Here is a 24,687-nt window from a genome sequence, read left to right on the forward strand (position 1 = left end):
TTTCTGAATATACACTTTGCAGTATGAACTTTCTGTGTCCCCAAAATGTAGCTTGTTTCGAGAGTCTCGTATCTATTCAGACACACATACACCTGATGCAACCTGACATCACGGAGACAACACAGAGAGAATTCAACGTGACATCAATGAAAAAAACATACACAAAACAAGTATAATAACACACAGGTTGAGTGTTTTAGGTTCTCTCTCTTTCTCATTCTCTGAGACACACACACACACACACACACACACACACAAACATGCATACACACTATTTGAAGTAATAATATGATAATAAATTGTCACTTATGTGCAGGTACAGAAACAACATAGTATTGGGTTAGTCTAGACTGTCCTCCTATTCTACTTACACACCTGAGTAATTATACCCTCCTCTGATTCTTTCTAGCTTACACTGTTTTCTACATTCCTAAATGCCTGAAGCCACCTCACCCCTCCAAATAAGCACACACACACACACACACACACACACACACACACACACACACACACACACACAGAGCGCACAACCAAAACCACATGTACATGTAGAATATTTGTAAGTAAATATTTGTTTTACAGTCATACAAAAAAAGAGAATAAACAGCACACACACACACACACACACATGCACGCACACAAACCCTGAAAGATACCCCTGTACTAGACCTCAGGCTATAATAAGAATGATTCTTCATGTCCTCACTTCACTGTGAGCACACACTTGCCCATACCCTGTGATATCTACTTAGCTGGACACACATAACATCCCTCTTTCTTTTTGAAACTTCCAGTCCTCCTTTTAACATTCTTTCATCTTGTGTCCTCCTTCTCACAGCATCACTTAATGGTCTTAGCATCACTTAATGGTCTTTGCATTACATTTATGGTTTTTTTTTGTTTTTTTTTAATTAAGCCTTTTTTACTTTTTTATAGAAAAAGATAGACTGTACATTTTTGGCAAACAAAAGTGACATCTTGAAACTGACAAAGAAGAGTGTCTCTCTCAACTCACTAGATTTCTGCCATTTAAAAAAAACAACAACATTAAACATAACTGTCAAAAATAACTCTCTCATCCACTTTTTCCACTTTTCCCCTCTCACACAGTGGCACCCAGTATCTCATCTGTCTTGGACATTATCTGGTTCTGGTTGGAGTCCAGACCAAAGAACTTGACTCGGAGGCCATCAGTAGGGTGGACCACAGGGACGGAGACCAGACGTGGGAACGTCCGCGTGGCCAGCTCAAAGCGGCTCCCCCCAGCAAGCTCTATAGCCAACAGCTTGAGGAAGAGCATGGCCAGCTGTTTCCCCAGGCATGAGCGCACACCACCTCCAAAGGGCAGGTAGTGGAAGCGGCCCTCACGATCCTCACTGCGCTCAGCACTGAAGCGATCAGGGTCAAAGGCTGCCACGTCCTTAAAAACGGCTGAAGTGTCATGAGTGTCTCGGATGCTGTACATAACACTCCAACCTTTAGGAATTTGCACACCCTGTGTATGAGAGGTGGAGAAATGGTAGAGGAAAACACAGTGAGCATATAAATTCAATATATTCAAAAACCTACTCTAAAAAGCAGTGGTCAATTTTGACCACTTCTGATTAGCTTGCTAAATTGATTTTTTTTTTTTTAACAACCGTAAACTACAAGCAACGGTTATTCTGCAGCACTGACTCTAAAGACAGCTCACTGCTGTTCAATCAATGCTGCTCTGTTCTTGGTGGATTTTTTTTTTCTCTGAAACTGGAGACATCAAGTGAATGAGCAAATGTCAGTTTGTCTGCACAGACAGTATCTTTCTGTCAAAAACTGCCATGTATATAAAACAGATGGTCTTTCTTGCTGCCTGGTGCATTGCTGAAGTAAGTTTTTGACTGTCATCTTTGTTGGTGATGTAACTGGTGATTTTTTTTTTTTTGGCTCTGGGACATTGCACTACAACCCGTCAGAGGGTCTTATTTAGAAGTGTGAATACTTCAGCCATTTTTCCAGCTCTGGAAAGGGAAATCAGGGAATTGGCTTGGTTTATGACCGACAGGAGAAAAGTAGTATGATTCTATGATTATATAGTCTGTCTGCAAAGGACATACAGAGTACAAAGAGATAATCACTGAATTAAGGGGCTAAGAAAATAGCAAGGCAAAAGTCCAGTGTAACTGAGCTCTTGTTTTCTCTCAGCTCACACATCCAAGGTTTGCAAATTTGTGGGAATAAAGTACCCCTAGATTAGCTTGAAACTAATGAACCACTATGGGAAGCAAATTCTTCATTCATATCCCATTTTTGCCTGGAGTATCTAATTCTTGTTTGGTTTGACCGCTTCTTCAATTTTTGCACTACAAATCAAATACAGGACATTTCACAGCTGGATCTGTACTAAATGCTGACCACTGTATCTCAAATGATAATTGTATAATGCACACATTTCTTAGGCACATGTGCTGAAGAAGCTAATGTTGAAGTGTCCTGCATAATCTCATCTCATCTCATTATCTCTAGCCGCTTTATCCTTCTACAGGGTCGCAGGCAAGCTGGAGCCTATCCCAGCTGACTACGGGCGAAAGGCAGGGTACACCCTGGACAAGTCGCCAGGTCATCACAGGGCTGACACATAGACACAGACAACCATTCACACTCACATTCACACCTACGGTCAATTTAGAGTCACCAGTTAACCTAACCTGCATGTCTTTGGACTGTGGGGGAAACCGGAGCACCCGGAGGAAACCCACGCAGACACGGGGAGAACATGCAAACTCCACACAGAAAGGCCCTCGCTGGCCCCGGGGCTTGAACCCAGGACCTTCTTGCTGTGAGGCGACAGCACTAACCACTACACCACCGTGCCGCCCCGTCCTGCATAATAATAATAATAATAATAATGTACTCTGTCTCACATGTTATCACTGAATCCTGTATGTACAGATGAGATGGGTGATTTAAATTAAAGGAAAAACAGTGTAAATTGTCTCAACACATTGCTGGGCCACCAGATAGCTTTAGTACATAATTTCTTAGCATAGAGTCGACAAGTCTGTCAAACTGTACCAGATGAACACCATTCTTCCAAGCTATTCCCTCAAGTCATGGCCTAAAGGTTAGAGAAGCAGCTTTGGGACCAAAAGGTCACTGGTTCAATTCCCTGGACCAGCAGGAATGGCTGAAGTGCCCTTGAGTAAGGCACCTTGCTCCCCAGGCTGCTCTGGGTATGTTGTACGTCACTCTGGGTAAGAGTGTTTGCTAAATGCCATTAATGTAATGTAACTGGTGTTCTGATGATGGCAATGGTCCAAATTCCCTGATTTAAGATTTGGTGACTATGAAGGCCATAACAAATGAATTTACATCATTTTCATACTCATCAAACCATTCAGTGAGCCTCATGTTCTGTGAAATGGATGGAGTCATCTGGGACTACTTCCATCAGAATAGAAATGTTTCATGATAAGCTAAAGGAGAGCTTTCAGAACTTTGTACCAATTTGCATTGATGTGTCCCACTTTAGGGAACAAGTGAGCCCAAACCTTGCCAGCTAAATGCATCCCATAACATGAGAGTCACTTTAATTGTTTAATTTTTCACTCTTTTTAAGAAATTCACAACATGGCTTCTCTATAACTTACGTCAAGTTCAAAGGTCTGCATGGCGGTGCGGTAGCCGCCTGACACTGGTGCAAAGAGGCGCAATACCTCCTTGATGACACAGTCCAGGTACTTGAGGCTGCAGATGCTGTCAAGGCGCAGTTCACCTTGGCACAAGCAGCCATCATGCAGAAGACCGCAATTGCGCAGCTCCTCACGCAGCTTCTCTAACACCGCTGGGTGCCGCAGTAGCTGCATGACCAGAGAGGTGCTGGCACTAGCCGTGGTGGCAAAGGCAGCAAAGATCAACTCGATCGTGGACTCCTAGAGACCAGATAAAGAGAGATGAGAGATAGCGACCACACAGACCTACAGGCAACATGTTGAACCATTATGACCATTATGACAGTAAGTGGAATTATAATATCTCCTCAGAGAAAGACGTGCCCTACAGTGCAGCAATTCCTGTGATGACAACTTTGGTGTCTTTTCCTGATTTGCATGTGTTCCGTAAAGGAGAAAGGGAGCGCACTCCCCTATTTGGCTTGGCAGCCATATTGCACAGGTCAGGTGTTTGCTTTCATTTGTTTAAACGGTATGCCAGTGAACCAGTGTTGACAGGCCTGGGGGATCCACCCGTCTACTCCTGTCTGAAAAGGGAGCTGCATGCCTCTCTAACCCAGGGCAGTAACAAAGTCTAAAGAGCAAGGACATCAGCAGTTGGCTATCATTTGTGTTAGATCATGGAAGTCAAGAATTGGGAGCATATATTTGACCTCTCTCATTTTGGTTTCTCTGAACTTCCACAAAGAAGAAAACACAAAAAAAGTTGTGCAGAGATGGATTTTGGTGGGACAGAGAGAGAAAATGATGGAATGACACTGATGACAGTAGAAACTTGATAAGAGAAATATACTTGTAAATGCAAAGAATATTATGTTTGAAATTACAAAAATTCATAGTTCTACAAAGAAAAGTGTTATTTCTTGAAAGTTTCCAAATGAATGAAATAACATCAATACGTGTTTGTTTGTTTGTTTGTTTGTTCGTTCGTTCGTTCATTTTTGAAGGACAATCTTATTTAACTCACTGTGAAAAGAAGAATCTGCAGCAAAAAATAGAAAGATCTAAAAGCAGTAGACGGTTCATCTTTTTTTCCGGCTTGAGAGCAGTTATTCTTAAAATCTGCCCATTTCTATTCAAAGGGATTCATCTTAATTTATTCCCATGTTCTTCATGCATACACACGCAGTGCCTCCCAGGAAAAGGATAACTAAACATCCCACTTTAAACAAAGAGTATGGACATTGTGTGCTCCAACTCAAACTGAGGATTAATAAGGAGTAGTATGAACCTTTAGCTCCTGCATGCTGAGCTCTGTCCCATTCTCTTTGGCACTCTCCAGAAGCACATCTAGGGCATCAGTGTAGTCTTTCCCCTGTGTACATAGTGGCTTCTCCCTGATGGCTTTCTCTATGGCCTTCTGAAGGGTGTCCCTTGCACGAATGCCCTACACAAAGACATCAACACATACTGGACTGTAATTATGATAGACTGCCAATTTAGTTTTGTGTTTCAAAGAATTGTTTTGCAAGATTAGATGCACACTGAGTGATGTGATGCTGCAGCCTCTTACCTTTCTATAGCCACTGAAGGGCAAGTCAATGGGCAATGAAAAAACATTGTCCACAAACTCCTGAAAAGTGTGGAAAAGGAAGTGCATCTCTTCATCGGAAATGCGGAAACCAAGGAGCACACGGATGGCCATCTGAAAGGACAGGTGCTGAGACTCACGGTAGACATTGATGGGCTTTGGGTTGGAGCTCCACACACATAGCGTCTCCTGGATTACCTGCTGGATCTTAGGCAAGTAGCTCTCGAGTGCTTCATGGCTGAAGACTTTAGCAAAGATCTAGCCAGAGAGGACAAGTTTATTCGGTTATTACCGTTAATTTAATTAGTATATGACAGACATATAATTATGCACACTCTTTAAATTGAATAAATAGACAAGTCTGTGTGCCTCAATAATGCTCATCTGTACAGAAGTGTCAGACTAAGGAGCTTAATTTGGTCTGTAATTGGGACCTGGCACTGAGGAGTGTGTGGCTGGGTTATCTTACCTTGACTGACACTTCTTTAAATTATGAAACACCTCCACAAAAATGCATAACTGCCAGCATTTCAGCTCAATCCTACCCTAAATAGACTCATGAAGTCTAAAATAAATACAAAAGCATGTATTAAGGATTGTGGAAGCAAGAAACAGGTGTGTGGATTCTCTTTTCAAAATTTCATGTTCCACAATTCCACAATTCCCCTGAGCCCAAAAAACTGAGACTAAGCGCAAAAGAAATAAGGGTAGAAATGTCATCTAAATATTATCCTGAAGCCACACAACAGCAGCTGTAGCACTAGTTTATTTTCCTTTCATCGCGGGACATGGAACATTCTCATTAACTCACAAGTCCCCACTATGTTTGACCTTTTCACATTTAATTGCCTCTCTCTCCCCATCCCTCCATTATAGTGGACCTGGACAGAGAGAGTTTCCTTCTCCATCAGCAGAGAGAGCATGAGCAGGGAAGGTAAGATTTTCCTGGCTGCAGAAATGCATTTCAAATGTGCCTCATTCGTGCGGGTTTGTTTGGTGAAATAACATCTATGTTCCCCCTTAAAATCTACCGCTCTGCCAACTAACAATAGTACTTTTTATATGCCATCTCAGCCCCAAATACTTTGGCTCTGTCCAGCTTTTCCAGAGTTGTAAAGATGACGGGTTGGAGACGGTGACAAAACTCTTGGGTCCTCCCTCCATCTCTCACTTTTTTCTCACTGTCTCTATGCAGCGTGGCATTTTGCCCTATCTCCTCTCTTTACTCTCATAAATCCAGCCTTTATGTGCTGGTCTAAGATCTAATGTGTCTCTTTCCTTCTTTGCTCTGAATGAATGAAAAATGGCCGTCAAGATCGCAGTAGATGTAACAACGGTGAGATCACAGCCTGTGAAGAAATTAGGTACTCAGTATTTCCCCTAATTGCGCGAGCTAATTCTGTCTCTCCTTCCCCCAGACTCAGCCACTGTGCATTCAATCACTGTCCAAATTATCACTGTCACTTTCGTTCAAGGCAAAAGGGTGTGGTTGAGTGTACATGGGCAAGTACATGGTAAACATAGCCAAACCTCTATTAGCTCCTGTTTAGCTAAGGCCTGTACACTAAAGAGCACACGTGTGTAATTCATTCTATTCAATAGTACATTCCATGTTTATTCTTGTGTTTGAGAGCTTTGCTTTTCCCTAGAGGAGAGCGCTGTGTCTGCTGTCTACAGTACAGATGTAAGTAAAAGACACCTAATACTAGCCCATATGATTTTAGGGCACTCCATATTTTGCTGGAGAAAAGTCAAGCCACTCCTCTGTCTTCATCATTACAAAAAGAGGGCCTTCTTGTGTTCTCTTATACATATACACAGACACACACACCCCTTCTGAAACTTCCCCGCCTTAATCATTTCCATATGTCTTAAATTATATGAAACAGCTCGAAGCTGCTGGTTTGAGCAGAATGTAAAGGCTTCTTTCTTCTTTTTATTTTCACCCCCTCTCCACGTCTCTCTGACTCTTACTACGCTACGCTCCATGCTCCTCCCCCTCGAACTCTCAGAACTAAAACACAATCCTTTATTCAGAAGGGGAAATCTGTTGAAAAGCTGGGAAACTGTAGGATTAAAGGACTCTGACCTCTACTGGCCAATGTAGTGGATGCAACAGTTTCCATTTTTTCACTTCATTGTCGAATGAATAATTGGTGAATGACACCTCATGGTGGTGTAGTGGTTAGCACTGCTGCCTCACAGCAAGAAGGTCCTGGGTTTGAGCTCAGCGGCCGGCGAGGGCTTTTCTGTGCGGAGTTTGCATGTTCTCCCCGTGTCTGCGTGGGTTTCCTCCGGGTGCTCCAGTTTCCCCCACAGTCCAAAGACATGCAGGTTAGGCTAATTGGTGGCTCTAAATTGACCGTAGGTGTGAATGTGAATGGTTGTTTGTCTCTGTGTCACAGCCCTGCGATAACCTGGCGACTCTCACCCATAGTCAGCCGGGATAGGCTCCAGCTTGCCTGTGACCCTGTAGAATAGGGTAAGCGGCTACAGATAATGGATGGATGGATGACACCTCATACCACCTCATCATCTTCCCAGCATGAGAACTAAACTCGACAACTTTTCCATCTCTATCCCTTTCTCTGCCTGCTTTTACTTGGAAAACGTGCTGAAAATGTGCCAAAAGTACAATGAAAACAGGTGAAGATAATAGTCCAGACACAGCAGAATAGAGCAAGAAGGTAAAAATAAATCAGAAAATAAATAAAATTTACATTCAATGGCATTTGGTTTAGTTTGCATTTCTATTTAAATCTTTAAACCATTTAAGAGAGTGCACCTTATGGATTTGTCCAATTACTCCAAGCCATTAACAGCTACTGTATTTATAACTAACCTCTACATGAGACTTCCAGGAGCAGATTTTCTTTCAGGGCATGCCTGGGGCCAGCTATCCCAAAGGTCTTAAGGAAGTAGGAAGAATTAGGGTTTTGCCCTGGCCTGTGTTTGTGTTATTGTTGTGAGTGTTGTTTTAGTGTTAGAAGCCCCAGGCCAGCACAAGGCTCTCTTCATGTAGCTTTAGTGATGGATTAGTTCAAGAGCTGAGTCTTATTGGCATAAATCCTAGAACAGCTTCCAAGTGTGCTGAGGGGGAAAATTTCCATCACAGACATAATGGAGACATAAGCAAAGAATTCATCAATGACACATTTGTCCAGAAAGGTGATGGAATATGTCTCGCAGTATTTGATTGGTAGTCAACTTTTCAGCTCCATAGCATACATCTCAGCTCATATATAAGTGTATAAATAGTGAATTATTAAACTTTGCTCCATATTTGAACATGAATATATACATATGACACTACAGTCCAAGTAACATGGTGAGCAGAGCTCCGGTCTTCCACAGGCCTCATAGTAGATAAGGCGGTCTTTGTGTATCTGAGGCAGGCTGACTAATTAGTGATCATTAGTGGGGCTTGCATGAGGCCCCAGCCCTGCAGGATTAAGCAGACTGATTACACCTCTCTGACCCCTTAATGGGACAGGTGTGTGAAGGAAACCTGAGCTCATGTCAGCTTGGATGGGATCAGACGTAGCAAAAGAGCCATTCTGGCCCTGGACAATAGGTCAGACTGGAGAACAGAGGGTTTATAATATCCTGTTAGTGAGCTAATATCTGGGGCCAAAGTGGGATGGGACAAGACCGAGAGAATAAAATTTACTTCTCTGTCTCCATCTGGCATACTATATGTCTCTTTTTCCCAGAGATCCTACTCTGCTCTCTGGGCTTCTGTATTGCTATTTCTCAGTCATTAGTAAGAACTAATCACTCAAGTACATCATGTTTTATTACAGCTTTTATCATGATGAGGACAACAGGGGTATGTGTAACTGAGAGAATGTAGAAATGTTTTATTTATCTGTACATTCTTTTTGGAGATAGACTCACATGTTTTCTAAATGTTCCTGCTCAACTGGAAAGTTCATAATTGGTCTCTAGTAGAGCTGTGCAGGGACTGTATTTTTAGTCCTGTTTGCACAGTTATTTTTGTTTGTACCTGCCCTCAATATTTTCTGACCCAAAATATAAACAAACTAGCAGCCTAATTTAAACCACCGCAGCTCTGACCAGGCAGGTACTAAGGATGATCACTAAATGCATCACCCAGCAATTCATGTTAATGTATGTAGTTTTCCTTTGTGATTCATTTCTGGCCACTCACTTGTGCCTATAACATTCATGTCTGACTGCTCGCCTGCTTGAAAGAGAAAAAAGCTCTCACATAACTTTTTTTGTAGTGTCCCTAGTCCATTATTGCATATCTCTGGTGTCAACTGGAGACCCTGCCAAGCTTTACATATTTGAATCTATTTACAACACAAAATAATGCATTCCTATTTGGTTACATCCAGTGTGTGTGTGTTAGAGGAAACCTGCCCTTCATGTCTTAATGTGTCTTGGATATCTTTGTGTGAGCATGTGTTCATATGTATGCATGTGGGTGGTTTGTGAAAGTGAGCTCACCTTCCTCTTCTTGCGGTGGATGTCTCCAATAGAGTTGGCGAGGCTGTTGGGTCCTAGAAGAGTGCTGGTGCTCTGGGGCCAGTCCACGCTCACCAGAGTATGTTCCCCCATCAGCACCTTCCGCACATTCTCTGCTCCAGTCACCCGGATCACTGGACGGCCCAGCAAGTGAGTTTTAAACACGTTACCATACTTCTGCCTCCTCGATGCATGGAACCCTGCACCCTTCATGAAAGAGAGGAAAAGTATGGTTAGGAATAATTCTGTTTGATGAATAGACTGTAAATAATATGATGCATTCAAATCTGAGACCCAAAATCTTTAGTTACGGTGGGCGCTAGAGAGGGTCAATGTAATTCCCATATCAACAGGATGGAAAACCTGAAACAGGAAAACTGCTTTTGTTTTTTTTTAACTGTATATGCTTCCACTGGTATTTGCTAAATAGGCTCAGTAAGGTATCTTAATATGGACAGGGGCATAGGTCCCATCCTCCACCTCTTAATATAAACTGGAGGGCTTTTGGAGTCGTTAGCAGGATATTACAGCAAGGATGAAGTGTTAGCACTAATACCTATTTAGAACAAAGTAGTGTTAGCCCCAAAGGATTACCCCATGCATTTGTTTCTGTTTTGCAAGGCTGCAAAGGTCCAGTTCATGACAGACATTATGTAAGTGGATTAGTGTAGTGATTAGCAGTGAGGGGCTCTAGTTTAGCCCCTGAGTTCACAGGGGAGAAGTGATCTAATGTGCACTCATGTCAGTGAGGGAGTTGATCCAATACATCCTGTGAACTTTCTGCTCAGGTTTAAGATTTCAGCACAGAAACCCTGGTTACCTAAATGATGGCAGTCAGTGTCCAGACCTGTAATTATCTAATCATATCAAGGCCCAAAATACAGGCTGACCACTGGGATTACATGGCTTGTCTCTGTTTCTTTATCATTACTCGTATAATCAAATTCAAAACTTCCCTCTGAAGCACTCTTCACATTAGCACAGCTCAGCTTCACATTAGACTAGACCACTCCAACCCATCCAGTTTTACTGTGATCTTAATGTACACTCAGTGTTGGGTCGATTAGGCTACTGAGGAAATTTAATCCAGTCCCAGTTACAAATTACCTCAATAAGTATTTAATCAGGATGGCACGGTGGTGCAGTGGTTAGCACTGTTGCCTCATAGTAAGAAGGTTCTGGGTTCAAACAAGGCAGCCAACTGGGGCCTTTCTGTGTGTAGAATGCATGTTCTCACTGTGCTGGCATCAGTTTCCTCCCATAGTTCAAAGAGATGCAGATTAGGTCAACTGGCCACTCTAAATTACCCATAGCCGTGAGTGTGGATTAGGCCCTGTCCACACGGCAACGGATTCAGGTGACTCCGATACAATTGCTTATCGTTTAGGCCTGGCGTCCACACGGCACCGGCGTTTTGGGTGCCCAAAACGCAATCTTTTTGAGAACGGGTTCTTAGTCTCTGTGTTAGCCCTGTGATAGATTAGTGACCTGCCCAGGGTCTTGCTCAAATTCAGCTGAGATTGGCTCCAGCTTCCCCCAAGACCCTGACTGATAAGCGATATAGATAAGGGATGGATGGATTGGTGGAAGTTCACAATCAGTAATGTTATAGTTTAGATAACTTTAAAGTGTTTTATAATCTGGCTCCGGGACATTAAACACAATAATTGCTTTTGGCACCATTTTCGGTGAACCCTTGAACCCTTGATCTTAGGCCAACAGCTGTTTGGGACATCCTAGACCCATCCCAGAAGCATTAAATATCATACTATGTTCAAAGTTAATGTAATTGCTTGTCATTTACTGTTTAATTTGAACACTGTCTGATGTTTTAATGACTGGTCTTCTTGATACATGTGACAAACTCACAAGTGTATGTCCATGTAGTTCTAGTTATTAGGTATTAGGCAGTTGATCACTAGTAGAGGGGAATCCCTAATAGAGAGATGAGAATATGGCAGTTATAAGGAGGTAAAAAAAAGAGAGAGATCTTCATGGCTATGGGCCAACTTGTCTTGAATGGCCCTCCTAATCAGAGTAATAGCTAACGCTCAGTGAGGGTGCGGCCGAAGGGGAATAATTGTGGTGCAATTAAGGCTTTTTCAGACAGCTACAGTGATGTGAAGTAAAACATTCCTGCATACTATCAAGCCCAAACCCTATTCAAACTGGATTAGTTTTAAATGGGAAGTTGGGTGACACAGTTATTACTGTGTATCTCTGGGATTTTCGTCCCATCCAAATCTGTCATGTCAGTCATTTTTACAGACTGGGCATTTGTGCATCTAGAAAGGTTACACTGCCATTAACTACTATTTTTTTTCATATTGTAAGTACTATCTGAGTTTAATATAAAATATGCATGGCATTTAAAACATGGGTTATAGGTCAGTCATTGGGTTCCTAGCACAGGTTTAGCCCACATACATACCGTATTATGGAAATATAACCTACTAACTCTAATGGCCAAAACCCTAGAAGAGATAATTATAATAAAGGTCAAAACAATATGAAGTGTGTAACATGCGTAAAACGGCCATGTGTACATTGTGAAGACATGCCCATCTCTGTGATTGCTTATCCTGTAATTATTTGCACATATATTTACAGATGTCCTCTGGCAATATTACTTAACCAATATATATCCAGAAAACATATCCCTCTTGAATAGTACTTGAGTTTACTAATGAAAACCGAGACAATACAAACAAGAACAATCTTTTTAATTCTCTCTTAAAGGAGAACTGAAGTCATTTTTAAACTTGCTTTATTTCTTAATTAACATTTTTGGTTTTAGTAACCTTATATCATGACTCATATTGGCAACTAATTGCAATTAAATATTATACTTATCAGCCTATTCAGTTTTTAGCCATGTTGAATTTCATTCGTTTGGTCCATGGCAGGCATCACTTATCGTGATCACTTATCACTTATTGTGAAGTCTCACACTTCCGAGACTTGTGTGAGACTTCTAAGGTAGTGTTTACATTAGACCGTATCCGTCTCGTTTTCGTCGCGGATGCACTGTCCGTTCACATTAAAACGCCGGGAAATGACTCCACAGGCGGAACAACTTGAATCTGCCAGGGCCCACGTATTCAACCCAGTTCGTATCTGATCCAGTGCTGTGTAAACATTGAGATACGAGGAAACGCAGTGCTGAGCTCTAGCTGACGTCGTCATTGGACAACGTCACTGTGACATCCACCTTCCTGATTCGCTGGCGTTGTTCATGCCACGTTGGTCATGTGACGCGACTGCTGAAAAACGGCGCGGACTTCACTTCCTGCTATTGTTTCCGCCTTGTATCACCTTTTTGTTTTTCATTAAAGAGTATAAAAGTATGAATATAATGCTTTGCTTTGTCATTCTTAATGTTGTTCATGGTAAGATGCAAATACTGCCCATTGTGTAGTTATGATTGTCTTTAGGCTTGCCATCCTTCCACTTGCAAGTGGTGAGTGACTTGCGCATGCTCGATATGCACTGGGATCACACACACAGCGGCTCAGTCCCGAATCACTGCTCGTGCGCTTCACTCGCGCACTCTGTGAGCTGCGCAGGGCCGGAGTGCGCACCCTCCAGAGGGCACTCGCTGTTCAGGGCGGAGTGATTTGGAGCGCAGCCGCTGAGGAGGAAGCGCTGAGCCGCAATGACACATTTCAACTTACGTGCCGTCTAATTAGTCATGTGATTAGCGTATCCATGTATTGGCGTTGCTGTGTGCACGCGAATCGTTTTAAAAACGTTAATCTGATGATCCGCTGATACGGTCTAATGTAAACACCACCTAAACGTGAAGTGTCAGCCAGGTGTCAGTGCCACCATTTTGAAAACTGTTTTCCAAATGAAATATTGCACAAAAACGAGTTTAAATGACGATTACTGCCTACTTTTTTCAAACTTTCCTGATTGCTCTCAAAACAAACAAAATTTCCGGCTTGATTACATCAGCATTCGAAAGAGGGCGCGTGCGTCTTTTGACAACGTTGGCAGATGTTGGTCACTTTGATTTCCGCTGTACGTTTTACTTCCGTCCTACGATGTCTCGCACAGGTCTCAACGAATCTCGTTTACAGCCATCGCTTTGACATATGGACTGATATATTGCGTAGCATATTTCAAACACTCATAACTTGCTATAGCAGTGACAAAATAGTGATCAAAAATGCATTCCAATATTTAATAAAATGAGATAAATAGAATTTTGATAGGGCGGCACGGTGGTGTAGTGGTTAGCGCTGTCGCCTCACAGCAAGAAGGTCCTGGGTTCGAGCCCCGGGGCCGGCGAGGGCCTTTCTGTGTGGAGTTTGCATGTTCTCCCCGTGTCCGCGTGGGTTTCCTCCGGGTGCTCCGGTTTCCCCCACAGTCCAAAGACATGCAGATTAGGTTAACTGGTGACTCTAAATTGAGCGTAGGTGTGAATGTGAGTGTGAATGGTTGTCTGTGTCTATGTGTCAGCCCTGTGATGACCTGGCAACTTGTCCAGGGTGTACCCCGCCTTTCGCCCGTAGTCAGCTGGGATAGGCTCCAGCTTGCCTGCGACCCTGTAGAAGGATAAAGCGGCTAGAGATAATGAGATGAGATGAGAATTTTGATAATAAAAAAATTTTCCTTCAGTTCTCCTTTCATCCTATATAGGCAGCATGTAATATGATGTACAGTTGCGCATACTAGGCAAACGTTTTATCTGAAGCGCTGAAGTAAAGAGCTATGACAGAGTTCTTAGTAGCTGAGCCTCTTGCTCTTTATAATACACAGTAATTGACTGCAGCCCTTGGGACTTCTGCAATGCACATAAAGGCTGACTGTAACCTCATGATCTCATACACACACATGCGCACTCACGTACTGGTCCAACAGCAGGGAGCTTAGTTGGAGCTGTTTGCTAACCTTGCTCCCTCCTCCATCCCTAATGCAAGATTTGCGACCTGTTTCTCATAGCATGCAGCACACAGACGCTTCTTTTGGAGGGATAATTTTAGCTGCATGGAGGGCTTTTTCCTGCTTGTTTGGCTGATAGAGAGGGTTGGCCTGAGCACACTTCACCTCAATACACTGGCACTGTGATGCCAATTTGAGCATGTGTTTATGTGGGTATTATCGGCCAATTATACTAAAAAGTCAAACTTTTTTGGTGAGGATATGAAAAATATTTTTACATGAATGTTTAGCAGCATTAACATACAATTATGCGTTTATCATATTCAAGGACAAGTGAACGATTGTTTGCATGATTCTAGTGTAAACTTCCTTTTGGACATTCTATTTATTTATGTGATAAGGAGATCAACATAAAGATGTGATCGATCTATTTCAGTAATTACTATAGCTGAAGCATTTTTTATTGTTGCACAGGGTTTGTTTGTTTTTTTGTTTTTTTGTTTTTTTTGCACGTGTTTTGTTGTTTAACATTCAAGTTGGATTTCTCAATCAATCAAGGCCATATCCTGTGGCACAATTGAAGTCACTGTTTCCTGGTTTTCAGTGGAAAATATTCTTACGTGCCATGATATAAATATAAGTCTATTCTAGTCAAACCTCTTATGAGGTTAACTGACAGCTTTTGAATAGACATTTATTGTAATTGTCAAAGAAGGTGTGGTTCACCACAACATCAGAGTTGTCAGTCCAGATCCAGAATTCCTGAAGATGTTCCAGATACACTCCAATGTGAACAAAATCCATAACACTGGTAGATAAGATGATGTATTAAAGCTGGAAATTGGTCAGATTCATCCATATGTGCTGAGAGACAAATTAACCAACAAATTATATTGTAAACGAATAGTATTTTTAGAATATCATCACTCAGTGTCAACTTATTTTTCACAGTTTTGTTTAAAACAAAGCGTCTTCCATTGCATATTGATCATCTTCTGAATTTCTGGGATTTATGAACATATTGGACCCAACGATGTTTGAGCAATGGGCAAACCCAACATTGCTGGAAAAGTTCATGCCAGAAAGGGGCTTAATTTTGTTCTCAGTGCAGAGTTGTATAAATCATGGTCCTTCCTTTCACCTCAGGTTCACCTCCGTAATGACAAGCACCTTTAAGATACAGCTTGAGCACATACATGAATAAGTGCTTTGTGGCTACAGATGCCTCAACTTCAACTCCTCTATTTATTTATTTATTTATTTATTTATTTATTATTTTAAAATGTTGTTTTTCGTCTCAGACTTTTTCTGTATTCAGCTCAATGTCTTCAATTCAATGTAATCAATATCGTAGACAGCAGACTCAATGATTTTGAGCTCAACAAGTCAGTCATCAAGCAGCAAATTCACCCAAACAGGACTGAAATCTAGGATTTAAAACATAACTAGCTGAAATGTGGTTGATGTCTCGGTAGGCAGTAGTAGACACTGAAGTGAATAAATGGCAGATATCCATGGCAACTTCTCTGTCAGTAAGACTGATATTTGGCCAGTGTGTAATGCTAGCACTGTACTAAACATACCTTGTAGTGATGGGATTGAGACTGTTGTACTGTGACATTATTGGACTGTGTGTCAGTGTCAGAGTGTGAGTATGAACATACACGGTGTTGTGTGTGTGTCTGTGTGTGTGTGTGTGTGTGTGTGTGTGTGTGTGTGTACTGAGAGTTAGATGGTCACCACATTCAGCGTTAAGGTAATGTGATCGAGACATGAACATATCCAGTGAGTGTGAGGTCAGGAGGTAACGCTAGCACACTCACATACATGCAAAGACGCACAAGTCCAAATTCATCCAAAAAGCATTACAAGGTGAAGCAAATGTTGCATCTTTCACCACGTTGTGAAAGCTGAGTGTTTGGGTGCAAATTTTTCCCCTGCAATGCCATTTAGCCTCTTGCTGACACCTAATTCTTGTCATCATACCCTCCAAGTGTGTGTGTGTGTGTGTGTGTGTGTGTGTGTGTGTGTGTGTGTGTTCATGTCTACACTCCTGTCAGCTTCTGGACTGTGCACTGTGAAAGAAAAGAGCCACTTTCAGAGCAGCACTATAGGGTAAGGACAAGGCCGTCTTTCACACACACGCAGCATGAGAGCTCTCTCACACACCTACATACACACACACAAATACAGAAATCTCATAATGTGCGTTTCACAGTAACTTAAATAACCCTGCAATCCAACGCGGAACGTACAAGTGGAAATTGCAGACTGACACAAACTTGCACATGTCTGAAACACAGCAAATCAAAATTTAGCGGTATTACATGTCACATGTAAAAATCTGGAAGCTAGGCTATGGGACAAGGCAAGAAAAAGAGAGAATGGAGAGCAACAGTTAGAAATCAAGTGCAGTGGGGACAATATTGGAGTGACTGGGAGAGTGTGAGAACAATATGATGAATGATAGCAAGGGATGGTGCAAAATGGGCTGCACAATTATTGCAGCCTAAAAGCTGGATGAGTTGTTCATCTGGAAATAGCAGAACAGGCTGAGAGACAAGACGTTGAGCGAAAGCAAGTGGGGTGTGGCAGCCCAGATGACATTTGGCTAGAAGGTGAGAAATGTCCGCCCCCTTCTCACGAAGCCACCGAAGCACAGACGTGCAGAGAAAGAACAAGAAAAAAAGAGAAGGAAAACCCCAAAAGGGTGACTGACGCACGAAAGTGCCACACACCCTGGAAAAGCAATGAGGTAATAATCTGCAGTTTACTCTCTCTCTCTCTCTCTCTCCCTCGCTCAGTCAGATAAACACACATACTCTGTTGTGCACTGGTCCTCCCATATGCGCGCGTACACACACACACAGGAGTATTCATGCGTAATGTGTGTCTTTTGCATTTATATGAAGAGGCTTATTTTAAGTTAATCGCCCATATTCGCTGCAACAGGTCAGAAACTTGAATATGTTGCACAAGTGCTGCATCAGTACAAGAGCCCATTCTTCAGCACCAAAGAGAAAAGATGAAGTGAATGATGTTAGTAGGCTCATGAGGAAAAGAGAAATTTCATCGCTGAGTTTAGGTTGTGTTCTTTTGTTTCCTCCTCTTAACCCACATGTATTTAGACTGTCAAGCTTGCTTATGTGTAAAGTCGAAACCCTGCTTCATTCAAAGGAATGAAGGGGTAGTAGTGGTGGTGGTAAAGGGGAGGAATGGGGAAATAGCCAGATTGACAATGTTTTGGAAAGAGAGATGAGTAAAAAGGACAGATGGAAGAACAAACAGAGATGGACTCCACTGCACTGGATATTAGTAGGTAACAGATGTGTGTGTGTGTGTGTGTGTGTGTGTGTGTGTGTGTGTGTGTGTGTGTGTGTGTGTGTGTGTGTGTGCGCGCACGCTAAAAAAAACACAGGACAGGTCTGTTCTAGTCTAGCCTAGCTTGGTCATGAAGAGGTTAACCCGCCATTCTCAATCATTTCTTGTATGTTGAAATGAAATTTATCAGATATTTTACAAGGGCTGCAATAAAGGGGACTACTTTTTTCCACTGGCCCCTTTCACACACTGTGCAGCCCAAAATACAAACTAAAAATACAAATTTCTGTGTAAATTGGACACCGGTTGAGTCTCCCGTTCCATAAATGTAGCCTTTGTGTGGCTGTGGAAATGTTATACAAATGACCCCTTTATTACAGCCACAAAAACTCTTTTAATTATATTTATTCAGATCAGCAAGGGGGTGACCCAAATGCTGGGCTGCTTAGCGGTCGTGGGGGTTTGAGGAAGAGAGCAGAAGGAATTTTTTTTGTAAGCTATTTGAAGCACATCAGAAAGACATGGAAAGGGTCACATAAGAAAAGGAGAATGACAGACAAAGCAAAGGGATTTGAAAAACGTAATCCCTGTTTAGATTGGCGCTCACGTAGGCTCCATCTATCTCCACCTCCCTGGCTTTCCCTTCATTTTTTGGCGTCCGTTCTCTCTCTCCCCCATCTCCATATCCCCCATCCCCTAGGAGGTGATTACGTGTTTCAGTGGCTAGAAGCTGCCATATTTATTGATTTAGTGTTGCATGTAACAACATTGCGTGGGATGATGGGTCCTCCATGCTAATCTGCACCTTCACTATAAATACACATAATATATCCATGTACTGAAATAGCCAGCTGGAATGTCTCTGTGCATTGGATAGCCTCCATTGAGGTAATAATAATGCAGGAGAGTAAGACAGATAAACAGAGAGAAAGAGAGTGTGAGAGATTAGAGGAAGTAGATAAAGGAGGGAGAAGTGGAGGACCCATTATTCTTCAATCCATCACCCCAAAAGAGCCCCTGCACCTGACTGCCAAAGCGGGTGCTGGGGTGGGCCAAGGGCTGAAAGAAAGCGTGGGGTCGTACTGTAATGGAAATGCGATATGGGGAGTCTTGCATGCAGAGCTGAAGGCAGGCTGGTGTCTAACAGGTAGGAATCGCCAAGAAAGAGTTCTGAACAGGTGCCAGAACTCGCCCAAAAAGAGTCTAAAGCTGGCTGAACAAGGCTGGGCCAAGAGAATGGGCTCCCCTTTGACCTGGAAACAGTATGTGGAGAGAGATTACGGTTGTTCAGTGCCGTGTGAGCGTTCACCCCGGGACCTCTTTTATTCTCACTTTCACCCTCCCCATTGCCACCTCCTGCTGGCGCTGCCAAGCCCCTTGCCACCAGCTTCTTTCTTTCTCTCTCCCCTCACCCCACCCTACCCCAAAGACAAGAGGCTGTTTGAAGGGTTGGTGGTGCGTTCCAGGGGTGAAAGAAGGGCCATGCTGCGGTGCTGCCACTCACTCCCATTTCATGCCCAGTAATCCCGGATGAGCTGGGAGACTGAGCAGAGGAGTGAAGGAGGGAACAGTTGACTGAGTAAGTATCGCTCTTTCTGTGGCAAGAGTGGGAATGAATGAGCGAGTGAGTGAGGCAGAGAGAGTACGAGTTTATGAATGTCTCAGGAATGCTGATCAGGCCCCAGGCCTTGTGCCCTTTATTCCAGCAGGGGGGCTTAGAGCAGTGTGACCCCCTCAAGGAAGGCTTTGTGGCCCCCTCCACAACCCAAAATGATCTGGGTCAGGGTGCAGAAGGGGTTCTGAGCTGGGCGAGTGGCATAAAGGGCTGTTTGCCGGTGCCCGCTGGGTGACCTGTGCATCATGGCAGCGGGTCTCTGCGCTTGGGAAAAGACTGTCATTGATTCAGCAACAATCACTAAAAGTTGTTCAATTTTATAAACGTTGCCTAATTTGTGTAAATGTTTGAATAATTTTTCAAACGTTTTGCGCTCATTGTACATTATGCACGAAAAATGAAGAGCGTAATATGCAACATGCGCTCATGACAAGAAGATTTTGTGCCGAAAAGCTGAAGAGAGTGGACAGGAACCCAAATCTCATCTGAAAATCTCAGAGAGAGAGAGAGCAAACCTATACAACAGGTGTGTGTGTGTGTGTGTGTGTGTGTGTGTGTGTGTACCAGTAAACATTCACCAGACTGTATAACACCAAAGGTCATTGCATGGCTCTAACAGACTAAAATGTCAATAAAGTAAAACCATATCATAAATTATGCAAAACCTGGTCACGTGCTCCTACAGGATATGAATGCATCAGTCCAAGGTGGCATATAGCACATCCTAATCCTAAGAGGAGCTTTAATTGTAGCCCTAGTGTTGATCCAAACGCGAGGAAGTGGCCAAGAATGCGTTTTGCGTGGAGAGCCTGAATGTGCAAATATGTCTGCAGCGCCGTGTGTGGAAACATTACACTTTAAATAACACCCCAAAACGTGTGGAGCTTCACGTGCGCACGGTGGATCACTTGTTCTGAACACTGTTCAAAAAAAAAAAAAAAGTGACAAAAGTTTGGCATGTGCGCAGGAATTTCAGTCTGACTGGATACTCACAGACAGAGTCGGGCTTTTTTTTTTGTATTTTTTTTTTTTTTATCAATAGATGCTGCCAAGTTTTGGAGAGTTTTACGCGCAGAGCAGTTCTGATCTGGGTTTGGAATTACGCACTGGGACTGGAAGTGTACTACAAAGCAGAAAGCATCTACAACTTAATCCAAGGTCGAATTGCAAATGTGTGTTCATGAGTCCGCACGTTTCAGGGGAATTGTTTTATTGAGCTTTACATGAGAGCAAATACCGCACGTACCGCGGGAATTAACCTTTCCCTTGGCAGGGAAAAAAATGCTTCATAGCTGTTCGATTTCCTTTCCTTTTTTTCAGTGGTAAACAATAGGAGTAAACCTTTACGCGCTAATGGGTGCTTATTTTGCAGCGGTCTCGGGCAGATGGCCATCACTGGAAAACCCCCAGCTGAACGCAGAAACGTGGCGCTCAGCTGCTTGACTCGGATTCCCTCTTTAACAGCAGCGTGGACTACTTCAGTCGTGCTGAACGGCATCACTGCACTTCTTTACACAACACAACACAACACAATACCGACTCTGGCTCTTTAAAGCTTTCCTGTTCTGCTGGGATGCGAGGAACGCGTGAGCTCCAGAGAGCGCAATTACGCAGGAGCCAATCCGAGCAGTGGCAAAGTCTGGTGTGTTTGGTGATTTCCCTGCTCGAAGTCGACGATTCAACTCATTTGAATTACGGGATGAGAGCAGTGAAATCACCAAGCAGTGCCAGAACTCACCTAGCTTTACGCTTCACTGAGTCCGGAGTTCCGGCGCGCGTCGGAAGCCGGTAATTAGATGCCGCATTGTCGGAATAACGCGCTTCTCTACTGCTGACAGTGGCAGATAGTGTATTCCACGTGGACTGACCACTAACCGTACGGAAGGGGAGATTTTTCCTGGACAAACTGTGCAGCGATCATCCCGAAACACGAGCAGGAAGCGAGCGCACCTCCATGCGCACTGCTGGAGCGCTTGTGACACGTGCATGCGTTTTGCATCTTCATCCTCATCGCGTCTCTGAGCCGATTTGCAAAACAAATGACGTATAGCGAGAGAAGGAAAGCGGGCTTGACAGTGAAAAATATCGCATGGCACTGTTTTTAGACCGTACACTGTAGGATCACCTTCAATCATCCTGGCTGATTAATACATGCATGTTTAATACAGACTGATACAAATGCATACAGAAATAAAAGAGAGAGGTGTAAAGGTGGCGTGATGGAGCAGGCGAGTGCGGAGTGGACTGGAGCGCCTGTTGCGCTCGGACCTCGGACATGTGAGGAAGAGGACACAGCAGAAGGGAAGAGAGTTGCGCTTACCTGGAGCAGCCAGTGGCACGTCTCGCCGATGATAGGGAAGCCCATGGAGCCCTTTGGCATGGGCAACTTGCAGTTCTTGTCCCGCGTGGCGGTCCAGCGAAGCTGCCAGAGCTGCTGAGACACGGCGATCAGGAGCGCCACTGACGCCAAGCACGCGGCCAGCGTGGCCAAAGCAGACACCAGGTCCAAACTCCCGAAGAGCATCGCGGCCAGCGTCCGGGACAAGCTCGAGTCGATTTCAGCCTTTCTTTAGGACCGAATGTGCGCTGCACTTTCAACTTTTCTTTTTTTTTTTCCTAGTCTGCAGGTATTTCACTAAATGATAGGCTCAGTGATGGACCGACCTGCAACTGGACTTTTCCGCAGTTTATTTCTCGCATAAACTAAACTAAACTAAACTAATAAAAGTTCAATAAAGGTAAGAAAAGTTGGGAATTTAATTCACTGTGTCCAAATAAAAATAAGTCGAAGTAAGGTTTTGGCACATCATTTTTTTTTTTTTTTTAACCAAATCCCTCTATGGATGTTGGAATTTTTTTTTTTTTTTGAGGAATGACAAATAGCCGTGAACTTGTCAGACTAGTAGTATAACCACGTGGGAAGCTGATGACAATATTTCAGACTCTTCTTAATACTTAATAAAAAATATATATATTTTTTAATATATATATATAAGTGAGGAAAAAAATGTGAAAAAACAAAAGTCCTCAAAACTTCACTCCCCCCCCCAAAAAAAAATATATATATATTTTTAATACCTGTGAACTATTTTTGATACACTCAAATTCAAGTACTGGTGATAAGGTTAAACAAAGGAATAAAATAAAAAGGAATAATCCTCTGCGGCTTGTGCACGGATGCTGATGTCTACAGAGCGCTAGAAGATCTTCAAATGACTGGAGTGCGTCTCTCTCTCTCTCTCTCTCTCTGATGCTCTCTCTCTCTCTCTCTCTCTCTCTCTTTTCACATAGTTTCTCAATGTGAGTTCGAGTCTCTAAGCGAGCTCCCAATGTGTGTTTATATAGCGGAGGCAGCGAGGCGGTGGGCCAGGGCGCGCGCGGCCTTTAGCCCCCCCCACCGGAGCGAGGCGGAGCGCGCTGGAGCGTGCGGGGTCTGGACACATGCCCAAAGCCCAGAGAGAGAGAGAGAGGGAGAGAGAGAGAGAGAGAGAGAGAGAGAGGTTAAAAGTTTTCTCAGTCTTTAATTTCATGTCCCCCACTAGTATGAACTTTCCACCTGCGAGCCGGTAATGTGCGCGCGCTGCTCGCACAGGTCAGCACGTTTTGCGTCGCTGCGATAAAGCGCTGCTGCACTCCTCAGCATTGGCACTGGTAATGAATAAAACCTGTCTGGATATTATGTTAAATTCTGGACAATTGGCAATAGTCGTTTTCATCTCCAGGATCATGTTCACTGCTGTGTGTCATGTTAGAAATGGTGTCATTAAGAATGATTTGTGACGGTCATGAATTAACACCATAAAGGTTCAGGCTAAACGGGCAGCAGGTTGAGAGTCGTGTCCGGGGCTGAGGGAAACACACATGATGAATCATTCTGTGAAATGATTCACAAATGAATCAATCCACAAAAGAGAGGAAACCACGAATAAACTAACAGCATGGAGCGTTTACGCATGGAGCATTACGCAAATTTTGTAACAAATAAAGTTAAAAAAAAAAAAAAAGGTAGTTCATGTTAATGGATGATTAGAGCATCCATCCGTTGTTTCCTTTTAAGAGCAAAACGTAGCGGAGTGCAGGAAAGCGGTCAGGTTGCAGTGTCGCCTGTGTGAGAGGGGATATGGTTTCAATTAGAGTGAGCTCAGGAGCATCATTACGCCGCGCGGTCAGTTATGTAATAATTCTGAGAGAGAGAGAGAGAGAGAGAGAGAGAGAGAGAGATTTAGTTAACTAGTAAATCATTAAGAAATTGAAGCAGGTATAAACTGTGTTAGCTAGGGACATGTCCCTCAGGCTGGCTGCAGGTCCAACTCTCTCTCTCTCATTTTTTAAAAGCAGCGCCAGAGTCACTCTAACACGCTGTTTCTTAATGATATTTTCTCCACCGTGCTGTTTGCGCTCGTCAGTGCGCCGCGGTCTGAGCGCGTCCTGTAGCGCCGCAGCGCCGCCTAGCGGCCGCATAACCAGTAAACTTCAGACACAGGCAAGTTCAAACAGCAAACCGCCGACACACCTGGAGCTCTGGGTGCCTTATTTACAGACAAGATAGCGTTAGATATCAAGATAGTTCAATACTGAGATTTAACATGTGGGAATCAAAATATTTTTTTTTAAAAGAAAGAAAGAAAAAAGGGAAAACAGCACTGCGCAGTTCACTAAACACATCAGATTAAATATATCTGGGCGTCATGCTGAATTTGCTGTGTTAGAAAAAGAAAAAACATCTCTGTAGGGCATGCTTTTTTTTTTCTTACCTAACTATACTGCACGGTGGTGTAGTGGTTAGCACTGTCGCCTCATCAAGAAGGTCCTGGGTTCGAGCCCCGTGGCCGACGAGTTTGGAGTTTGCTTGTTGTCCATGTGGGTTTGCTCCGGTTTCCCCCACAGTCCAAAGACATGCAGGTTAGGTTAACTGGTGACTCTAAATTGAGTGTAGGTGTGAATGGTTGTCTGTGTCTATGTGTCAGCCCTGTGATGACCTGGCGACTTGTCCAGGGTGTACCCCGCCTTTCACCCGTAGTCAGCTGGGATAGGCTCCAGCTTGCCTGCGACCCTGTAGAACAGGATAAAGCAGCTAGAGATAATGAGATGAGACTTTTTCATGCCTCAGATTGGTTTGTGAGGCTGCACGGTGG

The 24,687-nt window shown here is 43.3% G+C and overlaps 1 protein-coding gene across 1 annotated transcript; it reads right to left on the reverse strand.

The window, feature by feature from the left end:
- Nucleotides 1-567: 567 nt before the first annotated feature.
- Nucleotides 568-22,872, reverse strand: LOC132895454 (cytochrome P450 26B1). Its single transcript, XM_060936105.1, has 6 exons — nt 21,873-22,872; nt 9,712-9,936; nt 5,221-5,496; nt 4,939-5,094; nt 3,627-3,908; nt 568-1,495 (listed from the first exon to the last, which is right to left on the reverse strand). The coding sequence occupies exons 1-6, from the start codon at nt 22,074-22,076 to the stop codon at nt 1,103-1,105; spliced, it is 1,536 nt and encodes a 511-aa protein (XP_060792088.1). The 5' UTR covers nt 22,077-22,872; the 3' UTR covers nt 568-1,102.
- Between the last annotated feature and the right edge of the window lie 1,815 nt (nt 22,873-24,687).

Source organism: Neoarius graeffei, chromosome 1 (assembly GCF_027579695.1).
Source record: "Neoarius graeffei isolate fNeoGra1 chromosome 1, fNeoGra1.pri, whole genome shotgun sequence".
In the NCBI taxonomy this organism is placed as follows: domain Eukaryota; kingdom Metazoa; phylum Chordata; class Actinopteri; order Siluriformes; family Ariidae; genus Neoarius; species Neoarius graeffei.

Bases quoted from the DNA above. Each gene is read 5' to 3' on its own strand.
- LOC132895454 (XM_060936105.1), bottom strand. From the start codon at position 22,076: ATGCTCTTCGGGAGTTTGGACCTGGTGTCTGCTTTGGCCACGCTGGCC. The intron at 5,497-9,711 runs GTGAGCTCACTT...CTCTCTGGCTAG, and splicing joins TCCACCGCAAGAAGAGGAAG to ATCTTTGCTAAAGTCTTCAG. The intron at 1,496-3,626 runs GTAAGTTATAGA...TCTCATACACAG, and splicing joins TGCAGACCTTTGAACTTGAC to GGTGTGCAAATTCCTAAAGG.